At 41.7% G+C, this 11,101-nt stretch overlaps 1 protein-coding gene across 1 annotated transcript; it reads left to right on the top strand.

The window, feature by feature from the left end:
• Positions 1 to 2,415: 2,415 nt before the first annotated feature.
• On the top strand, positions 2,416 to 10,443 carry LOC135241094 (motor neuron and pancreas homeobox protein 1-like). Its single transcript, XM_064311229.1, has 3 exons — positions 2,416 to 4,013; positions 6,648 to 6,808; positions 8,552 to 10,443. Exons 1-3 carry the CDS (start codon positions 3,569 to 3,571, stop codon positions 8,903 to 8,905), a joined length of 960 nt encoding a protein of 319 aa, XP_064167299.1. The 5' UTR covers positions 2,416 to 3,568; the 3' UTR covers positions 8,906 to 10,443.
• The last annotated feature ends 658 nt before the right edge of the window (positions 10,444 to 11,101 follow it).

Here is an 11,101-nt window from a genome sequence, read left to right on the forward strand (position 1 = left end):
ATGCGTTTGTCCTCGCTGTGACCTTAAGGTGATCTTATGACACCCCCATCATTAGAAGGGGCGTGTCCTCTCATCTGTAATTAAGTTTACACTGCTTTCAGAAACCCTGATTTCCTCAACTGCAACACGCGAGCTCTGTATTTAAACAATAGTAAACTCTAACCATTTAATTGAGGGACTGCATCGTGTCTTGGCCTACTTGTAAATTACTGAGCATTAATACTACTACTATTACTACTACTAATAATAATAATTAGAATTATAGTAAGTAGCCTATAATAACAATAATATTCGTCATAATCATACAATAATGATATTAATTTAAAGACTAATAAAGAGTAGTCTACATTTCCATCGCTTTTTGGAAAGAAATGTGGAAATAAGGAACCGGGGTTGTAGCAATTCTTTGCTGTATTGGTTAATTCATTATTAAATTCGTGGCAGAAATATATTTGACGAGTTTTTATTCATTTAAATCCTGCTGTATAAATTCATAAATCCACTACATTAATTTTCAATCAACTGTGTTTCAAGAGCAGGTAAAATAAAGCGCTTACTTATAACCATAGTTTATTAAATCAGTACGGTTGCGTTTTAAATATTTGAATATTAAAATGTTTTGCAGAATGCCTTATTTCTGCGATTATATGTGGCCTTTAAGTCTGCTTTGAGAAAAAAATTGTATTGTACTAAATAAAAAATGTATAATTATTATATTGTGCATGTTAACTTAAGCAACTATTTTAATAATAATAATAATGATAATAATAACACTACTAATAATAATAGCCTAATCATCGTCATCATCATCTGTATCATTGTTATCATCAAAAGCAGCAGCAGTAGGCTATTGGGGTATTCAATATTTGTATAGACATTTAAAGACATTTATCATCTGATCACTTGAAGTTCGGGTGAACGGATGTTCTAAGTGGATATATTGAGCCGCACTGCCGTGCATCTGCGGGGTGGGAACGCTACCCCGTGATATCTATTCTGAATGAGGGATTTTTTCCCAGGACGTTCTTGTTAGACCACCTATATTCACACACCTGCGCGCATTCCTTCAGCGTCCCCGCTTCACGCGCTGGGGCGAAGAGGAACGCGAGTTTGTGAGCCTCTGTTTGCATTGGTAAACAAAAGATTATGCCTACTCTTCACCCCACCCCGAACAAAAGAGATCGAAGTGTAGGTGGTCCTTGAGGGTGCAGGTGTCATACAAGGTGTATTGAGTGAAGGTAATATTGCTCCCGTGGGTTATTCTTCCAGTAGAGCAAACACTTCACTTCCCTTTTCCTGTGTAGACCTTTAACCACTCACTCCAGCTGAGCATTGCCTATCCTTATTATCAATTGCTGTCGTCCTTGCATTTGCCGAAGGCCTACTCTGGGCCCCTTGTTAACTGTATAACCTACGACAGTGTACGAGACCGTAGTGGGGTAATTTAAAGAGATTTCCGGACACACAGCGCGTTTACAGCTCCCGCACGTCTACGCGAACGCATCGCTTTCGGTTGGGTTGTCTTCGCGGTTTCGTCGTTTCTCATGGTTCTAATGGTTAATAGAAGACGCAATAAATACTCCACAGAAGTGGACCGGGTACTTTCTGCTCGAGGACCAACTGATGGGAGATCCGATGCTAAATCACATCTCTTACTAATGCACTCGTTTATGGTTTATGTATAATTCTACCTCGTAAAATTTAATTACCTGGGTATTTTAGCCTGGATTTTTAAAATCAGCAAGTCGTTAAAATTGCACTAATTAAAATATAAATCACTTGATATTAGTATAACCTCTTCCTGAGCATTAGTCAGAAAAAAATGCTATGGAGTCGGCCCCTCATAAAAAATAAACCGTGTAAATATTTGGACTTGAATAAAAAATAGTTAATATACTATCATAGACAGCCGTTAATTTATATTATTTACGAGCCTACTTTATTTTCATGAAATACTGGATTTCATTTGCTAAAATGTCCATTTCGTGTTTCAGCATCTGAGGTAAATTTTCAGAACAAAAAAGCCTTTTACATCGCATTAACTAAGTGCCCCTTTATTTAGCGCGCAGCTGTGTTCACAGAGCTTTTCTTTCTAAAAGAGTTAATAGCTAAAAAAAAAAAAAAACTATTTGGGTTAAATAAAACTCATGAAAGATGAACTCCAAAATAAATAAAAATAAATAAATAAAGGATGCTTTGCTTTGTCTACTGAACAACCAACAATGTTATTATAGCGATAAAGACCATTGCTCTATTATTTTCTATTTATAAAATGGATATATTTCATGGATGTATCATTGAAAAATTATCCATGCCCTATTAAAATGCTATTATTAACCGGTTTTAAAATTGTGACCGGTTGCGGTGTATCTAAACAACAACAACAATATAATAATAATAATAATAATGATAATAATAATAATACACCTTAAATAATGTTTCTTCTCTCTTTTTGTGATTAAAGTTCGAATTAGTATGATATATATATACATTATGATTGCATGTCATTACATAAATGAATTTAGCCAATTATGATATTACGAAATATTCGACTGTTGCATAGGCTATTGCTAATAGAGCACATCATTTCGAACGAAAACGAACACCTGACTGGACGCATTTTAAACAGCAATACCGACGCTTAACTTTACAAAATCACATTTCCGACTCCTCAAGGCAGTCTTTTGACGTGTTTGTCGACTTGAACTGGTTTTACTTGGCCAGGAAACGAGGGGCGCGAGAGTCGCTAAACGTCTGCTGGGGGAGGGGGTAAATGAGTGTGTAATTAGTTAATTAGAAAGCTGTCGAGGGGTCTGACCTCTTAGGGCAGCTAGATGAGCCAATCGGATCCGGGACAATAGGCAGGGTGGCAGACTGAATACAGAAGAGGGCGTTTTTAAGTTGGAGTAGCAGGTAAGGTTGCCTTAAACCTCGAAGAAGAGGAGTTGGAGACAAAACGCGAAAATCAGCTAGTGGACGGATAAATGCGAAGACTAGAGGCAGCAAATTGCAAATAAATGAATTAGTAAAGGCTATTCTTATTTATATTGCATTGTTATTGTTGGTATTTTAAATTGGGCTCGTATTGTGTAGTATAGCCTACTGTTTAATTTTTGAACGTTATAATTTTTCATCGCCCAGAGCATGAATTGAAACGGAGACTTAGTTTAAGACTAACTGCTGCGAGAGATTAATAGACGCAGTTGTGAGGGAGGGGGAAAGGTTATTGGCTTGCAGGTATGGAAAGCCCTGCGCGATGTATGTGACATTACTGTTAGATGACAGCCGCGGCTCTCTGAAGTTAGCCTGAAACGCGCATACGTTTGGCTACTTTATTTGCTTATTTGACTGTTTGTTTGAAAGCGTGTTTGTCGAGAGATTGGTTTCTGTGAAAGACATGTATGACTCTCCTATGTGTGATGTAAAGCACAGTATTTTGAAATACAGTTTTTAAAAACAGTTTAACGCTCACTTCACAAGGCACCAAAGTAAAAAAGTGAAGTGATTTTCGGGAGCTGAGTTAGTTCGTGGCGGATTTGTAGAAACTAAGATCCTGGAGACCGTGGTAATGGAGAAATCTAAGAACTTCAGAATCGATGCCCTGCTAGCGGACGAACCTCATCGAGGGACTCGGGATGTCTCTCCTGGACTGAGCAGCGACAGTCCCGCCGGGAGTCCGGTGTCTTGCCGGCGCGCAGAGACTCCTTCTCCTCGGGGGACTCCGGGAACTCTCCAGCTTCAGACCGGAATCATACCCAAACCTGGTCTGCTGAACCTCCCGCACCCGGGACTCGCCTCGCTGCAGCACGGGACGATCCCCGGCATGTACCCGGCGTCTATGTATCCCATCTCCGCCCTGGGCGGCCAGCATCCCGCCTTCACCTACTCCAGCTTCACCCAGCTGAATCCGGCATACCCAGAGCACCTGAAAGCCGCAGCTATGGCTGGGTCCTTCCCCTTGGAGCACTGGATCCGAGCTGGGATCATGGTGCCACGCCTTCCAGACTACAGCAGTAAGTGCCGCTGAGCCTCAAACTGATTAAGTGAATTTCACATATGCCCGTATAGCCCAGAATTAATATTATATATTGGCCAGTATTAATAACATTAATATTATACTAATATCAGTTATACCAAATAACTATAACTATTCCTGTTTTTCCTTCTGCTCCTTCTTCTTGTTCTTATTGTGAGTAGCAGTTGTAGTAGGCCAATTGTTGTGATTGTATTGTCGTTTAATTCAAATATTTACCGGCAAATTGGAAAGGCATAGGCTAAGCTGTAGGCTACATAGCAATGCGTAATAAATGAACATTTTGGCAGCTGTCATATGGAAACTTATCTTGGTAATGGACAGGCCCGATACCTAAGCGTCTGAACAATATAGACAAAAAACAAATGGCAGTTTTGTCAGTGAATGTTAGCGAAGGAATGTTTCTTGTCTTTTTGGCTCCTTCATTCCAATATAGAAATTTTGCTGCATTATATATCCTTCTGTATGCTAAATAAAGCAATTGCCATTTTATTTCTTGTAAACTTTATGTGGAAAGTATATTGACGTGCATCAATTACCAGTGTGATGAAATTAAATGAATACTCAGGTCTTTGACCTCTGTCCAACTGACCTGCGGAATACCAAGGTATGGATTGAGGGATATTTTCGGGAAACAAAATGAAAACCATCTTTGCTAATATTCATGTACAGATTCACAGTCATTTTATTTTTTCATATAATAGTAGTGCATATACATTCTTTATTGTAGTATTTAACCAACGCTGTAGGCTTAATACCAACAACGTATTGCAGTCAAATTGTATGTCCTTCCCCTGTAATCGCCTAGTGGCTCTGAATGATGCTGATGTCATGATTTTACAAGCGCCTACAAAGAATCGAAGGTAACCGCTTTTAGGTGTTGGAAAGCATATTGTTCCTTATTGTCGATCCAAAGGTGAGGCAAGCGCGCGACTGAACACACACACACACACACACACGCGCGCGCACACACTCGGCTTATGAAAGCTTTTGTGGGTTAATTTGTCACTTGGTAAACACAACGTTTATAACCCCAATTGGTTCACTTATTAAACTGAAGTCTTGTAAAGCTAGCCGCGAGAGAAGTTCACAGAGAGCGATTAAAGCACATTTCAGAGAGTCGGTCCCTTTGGAGAGTGATAATGCACATGGTTCCAGACTCGCAACAGCCACTGTTTAAAATCTCGCAGGATGCAACCCGAGAAACTATTAGGACTATAAAACAAACTAAAACCTAAAATACAACAGATTATTATTATTATGATTAGTATTATGATGATTATGATTATTATTATTATTATTTCCTAATTAATAGAATTTTAAAGGTATGCAAAAAGTTTTGGCACTTGATACTTGCATTAGAAAAAAGTTTTAAAAAACTTACTGAATTTGTAGAAGTAGTTTTATGTAATTATGTAATTTTGATTTTAATCTGCGAAACTATTATGTTATTATTCGTTTTTAAAAAATAGCTGTTCATTTATTAAATTACCTCAGAAAAAAAGAAGCGAAATTCGATTATATGTTCTTCTTCTCATTATCGACATTAATTATATTTATGATGTACAGCAAACTAATAATCTGTTTTAGGGGGCAACTCAAGCTTTCATCAAACAGCCTATCGTTCAGGCGTATTTTTTCGAAAAAGCAAAATCCGTTAAAACAATATTTTATTAACGTATTTAAAAAGAGTTGCATTATCTAAAAAATGTCCGATTACAAACAGACTTATGGAAAGACAGAAACGTGATTTCGTTGCTGTGCTATCAATCGCGTCATGTAGGGCCATATTTGTTATTTACAAATTAATGGTCTTTTAACAATATGAATTAATTATTGAGCATAATAATAATAATAATAATAATAATAATAATAATGACAACAAGAACAATAATAAGAAGGATAATCATATATTTGTATTTAACCCGGGCAATTCAAGACAGATGAGTGACTGAAATACGCTAATATAGATGCAAACATTTCTGATGACCGCATGAAGGATGAATTTCAAGCCGTTTGAATTCACCCAGGCAAAGCATAAATATTAAAGAAATTGGGGTAAATTGTAGTTTAAGCAGCACTCTTAATATCCAGTCTCTGAAATATATTTGACTTGGATTTATTACTAAATTTATTCGTATACCTTCTTATTTTTTCATCCATTTATTTCTCCATAAACGTAAACTCAATTAAATGGCCGCGGTGTAAGAGGAAACGATAAACAATAAACAAACGCGTAAACATTCTCTAGTTCATCAATAAAGTTCAATGCGCGTTCATTGAATTTTCATTAAGTTAATGGCGCTCTCTGGCGTTTTATAGCCGAGCCGCTGCGATATCTCCACGTCCTCTTGTCAACAATGAAAATAAATAAAGATGTTATCTGCGGGCGTACGCACTTGTACCGACCGAGTCAGAAGATAGAATGTCTTAAAATAAAAAAAGTGAATGAAACATTAACGTTAATGAATCACCACAGTCTTGCAACAATGAAGCGGCAGTAATGAAAGTATCCACGTAAGGAGGTAGCCAGTTTTACGCCAGTTTTAAAACTGTTAAATACCCTTTAAAACTCTGCCCTGTCTCATTCTGTTTCTCTTGGTTTCGCCTCTAGCTTCCCCGCAGTCTGGGCTGATGGGGAAGTGCAGGAGGCCTCGAACTGCCTTCACCAGTCAGCAGCTCCTGGAGCTGGAGAACCAGTTTAAACTCAACAAGTACCTGTCCCGCCCCAAGCGCTTCGAGGTTGCAACTTCCCTGATGCTGACGGAGACGCAGGTCAGGCTGTGTGTTTGTGTGTGTGTGTAAGTGTGTGTGCATGTGTGTGCATGTTTGTGTGTGTGTGTGTGTGTGTGTGTGTTTGTGTTTGTGTGTGTTTGTGTGTGTGTGTTTGTTTGTGTATGTGCGTATGTGTGTGTGTGTGCATGTGTGTATGTGTGTGTGCGTGCGTGCGTGTGCCTCTCTAAACTTTAGCAAAATAACTTATCAGGTACTGCTATGTTTCACCCATTGTCAATAGCCTCAAAATCAGGAGAATCACTGCTCTCTTTCCCTGACTAACTTGAGTTACCCATACAAACTAATCGACCTGTCAATTTTACAATCTGTGTGATGACACGTGAACGCTGACATTGAGTTGCTACGAGGTGCCAGACAACCTTGACATAAATAACCTTGACGCCTTTTCTTATTTGTTTATTTGAAGCATCAAATAAATAATTAAAATGTGCGTATGTTTGTGTTTTATGTGCTGTTTTCCATCTGCACAGGTGTCTGTTGCCTGTGCAGGTGTGGGTGTGATACCTGTATGCTGTTGCCTGTGTGTGCAGGTGCGGGTGTGATACCTGTGTGCTGTTTCCTGTGTGTGCAGGTGCAGGTGTGGGTGTGATACCTGTATTCTGTTGCCTGTGTGTGCAGGTGCAGGTGTGGGTGTGATACCTGTGTGCTGTTTCCTGTGTGTGCAGGTGTGGGTGTGATACCTGTATGCTGTTGCCTGTGTGTGCAGGTGTGGGTGTGATACCTGTATGCTGTTGCCTGTGTGTGCAGGTGTGGGTGTGATACCTGTGTGTTGTTGCCTGTGTGTGCAGGTGTGGGTGTGATACCTGTATGCTGTTGCCTGTGTGTGCAGGTGTGGGTGTGATACCTGTATGCTGTTGCCTGTGTGTGCAGGTGTGGGTGTGATACCTGTGTGTTGTTGCCTGTGTGTGCAGGTGTGGGTGTGATACCTGTATGCTGTTGCCTGTGTGTGCAGGTGCAGGTGTGGGTGTGATACCTGTGTGCTGTTTCCTGTGTGTGCAGGTGTGGGTGTGATACCTGTATGCTGTTGCCTGTGTGTGCAGGTGTGGGTGTGATACCTGTATGCTGTTGCCTGTGTGTGCAGGTGTGGGTGTGATACCTGTATGCTGTTGCCTGTGTGTGCAGGTGTGGGTGTGATACCTGTATGCTGTTGCCTGTGTGTGCAGGTGTGGGTGTGATACCTGTGTGTTGTTGCCTGTGTGTGCAGGTGTGGGTGTGATACCTGTATGCTGTTGCCTGTGTGTGCAGGTGCAGGTGAGGGTGTGATACCTGTATGCAGTTTCCCGTGTGTGCAGGTGCAGGTGCGGGTGTGATACCTGTGTGTTGTTGTCTGTGTGTGCAGGTGCGGGTGTGATACCTGTGTGTTGTTGTCTGTGTATGCAGGTGCGGGTGTGATACCTGTGTGTTGTTGTCTGTGTGTGCAGGTGCGGGTGTGATACCTGTGTGTTGTTGTCTGTGTATGCAGGTGCGGGTGTGATACCTGTGTGTTGTTGTCTGTGTATGCAGGTGTGGGTGTGATACCTGTATGCTGTTGCGGGTGTGATACCTGTATGCTGTTGCCTGTGTGTGCAGGTGCGGGTGCGGGTGTGATACCTGTATGCTGTTGCCTGTGTGTGCAGGTGCGGGTGTGATACCTGTATGCTGTTGCCTGTGTATGCAGGTGCGGGTGCAGGTGTAGGTGTGGGTGCGGTAGTGATATCCGTGTTCTCTTCTCCACCTGCGCAGGTGAAGATCTGGTTCCAGAACAGGCGGATGAAGTGGAAGCGCAGCCGCAAGGCGAAGGAGCAGGCCTCCCAGGGGGACGGGGACCGGCAGCGGGGGGGCAAGCTGGCCGACAAGCCGGGGGACGCCAGGAGGGTGGAGCCCGACGAGGACGACCTGGAGGAGGAGGAGGAGGGGGAGGAGGAAGAGGACGTCCGGCGGGAGTTTGCCGTCTCCGCGGGGGGCGCCGTGGGGCTGCCCCGCCCCTCAGATTTCCTGCAGCACACGGCTGAGCTGAACTACAGCCCCCACAGCCCCTACTCCGAGGACGAGCTGGAGGAGGCCGCGGGGGACCGCAAGATTGGGGCGGGGTTGTGAAGTGGGCGGGGCTGCGGGGAAAAACTCCTTCATTTCGTTCAGCCGAAGCAGAGTCATGTGACAGTGTGAGCTGTTCCTATAGCATTTTTCACAAGCTGGTATGCACTGTACTAAAGACGCACACAAGATTTGTGCTTCCTGTCGTAACCGGTGAGAGACGAGAGGCTGATAACTGGAAAAAAACAACAACAAAAACTTTTTCCTCCAATGCAAATCAGCTCAAATCCTGACTGACTCTCTTAAATGATGATAAAACACAAAATTATTAAATGTATGACCACTATTACTATATCGATGAGTGCTGGTAATTTTCAGTGTTTATCAAAGGCCCATGCAGTTCCGTCTTACCATTCCATATGTAAATATGCACTTGCACACGTATGTGTATGTGTCTGTATATGTATACACAAGGGAAGTAGAGATTCACCACTTATAGTTTCTCCAAAAAAGTTTTATGTACTTGCATCTAAAAGAACAGTGTTTTGGCCGAGATCCCTAGGGAACGATGTGGTTTAAAGTGCAAATAAGCTATCGATTGCTGGAGTAACGGCTCTAATCAGGACATGTGTGTCCTGAGATAACGTATCAGATTTAATCTAGTGATACCTTTTTTCCACTATTTGTACAACATTTTCGTAATATGCAGTGGTAGCCTTCATTTCAGTTTTTTCAAAGCTGAGGACAGCTCTGCAGAGCTGTTTCTTCCATAATGGATTTTGGACGCATTGTGTTGAAAAAAAAAAGTCAAATGCAAGTACACGGCAGCCCGCTACACTTCTGTTTGGCCCAGGAATCCACTGATACCAACAATAACTTGTATCCTACATTTAAATGTACTCGAGCCAAATATCTTAATTTCACAGCATCTGGAAGATGAGGCAAATGTGTGTGTGTGTATAGGACAGAGCAACTCGTAAGAAGACTTTTGTCGCTGGTTGTGTTTCTCGGGAAGCAGAATAATTACTCGCACCTGAACTGGAGGACAGTCTCTGCCTATGCCCATTCTTAAACTTTTCATCATGCGAATTTTAATAGCTGTGAAAGGGGGGCATTCACTCTGTGTTGTGTTACTCTGTGTACATGTGTGGTAAATGCTGATATCTTGGTCTGCAGTATTGAGGATGGGTTGCTTATTCTATGGTGAGTTTGTGGGGTTTTTGATCAGAGAGTTCTCCTTAAGCTCACACCGCCCATGAGACTGTCTGCCAATGAGCTGGAACAGCAGCCCACATTACATCCGTGACCCTGGAACTTTCCTTTGGGCTGGTGTTATTAGATTTTGTTCCCAAGTTTAACTTTTTTGTTTTGGAGTCGTTATTGTATATTGATGTTATTTATCGATTTTTAAATTTTGTCTAATTTATTGGCTTTGAAGTAAGGAAGAAAGAAAAGAAAGGGAATGAAGAAAACTTGTATTTATCTGTTAACTTGTCTGTGTTGGTGTTTGAAAAAGACAAAAAAACAAACCGAATTTTGGAAGCGGGTGACCTCATACACAATGAATAAAGGTGTTTTGTGGTGTTGACCGTATCCCTGACTGCGAGGTGTGAAAGCTTTTCTTCTCCGTAAATTTGAGGTTTTTGAGCCTGACACCCAGCTACAGGCCTACTTTATCAGTGACCATTTCCTACGATGAAGCCCCAGGGAATTCAATAACTCCGATTATGAGAAAAAAAGGTTTTCTGGAGAAGATGTAGGCTACTTGGAAAGTGCACCATATTAAGTCTTAGCCCAGTTATAAATAGAATTCTTAAACTATTTTGTCACTCACAATTTGCTTCAGGACACAATTTTAAGTGAAATAATTGTCACAACATCACTGTTACTCTTGTGCTACATTCCAGCCCTTCAGTTTGGTGACTGAACCCAGCAGTCTTTTGCAGTAACAGTACTGGAGTAAAGGATATCGATGTGTCCAGTGATTTGGTATCCATGACGGAGAACCTGTGGTGTGTAGTCAGAATCTGTGCTTATTGTGATGCCAGCTGTGGAATGGGTCAATGAGTCACGGGATTCTGGGTTCGTATCCCATAATGCACTTTAGCACTGCCTTTGTTTGTTCTAGGGAGAAGAATGTCTCTTAACTGACTGACACCTGATCTCTCCACAGCCCAGGCTCCTGGCCCTGTCCCCCCCCACCCCGACCCAGCCTTGCATGGGCATCCACACCTCTGCCGCTTCACCCCCCCTGCCATT

The sequence above is a fragment of the Anguilla rostrata genome, chromosome 15 (genome assembly GCF_018555375.3).
Source record: "Anguilla rostrata isolate EN2019 chromosome 15, ASM1855537v3, whole genome shotgun sequence".
Classification (NCBI taxonomy): domain Eukaryota; kingdom Metazoa; phylum Chordata; class Actinopteri; order Anguilliformes; family Anguillidae; genus Anguilla; species Anguilla rostrata.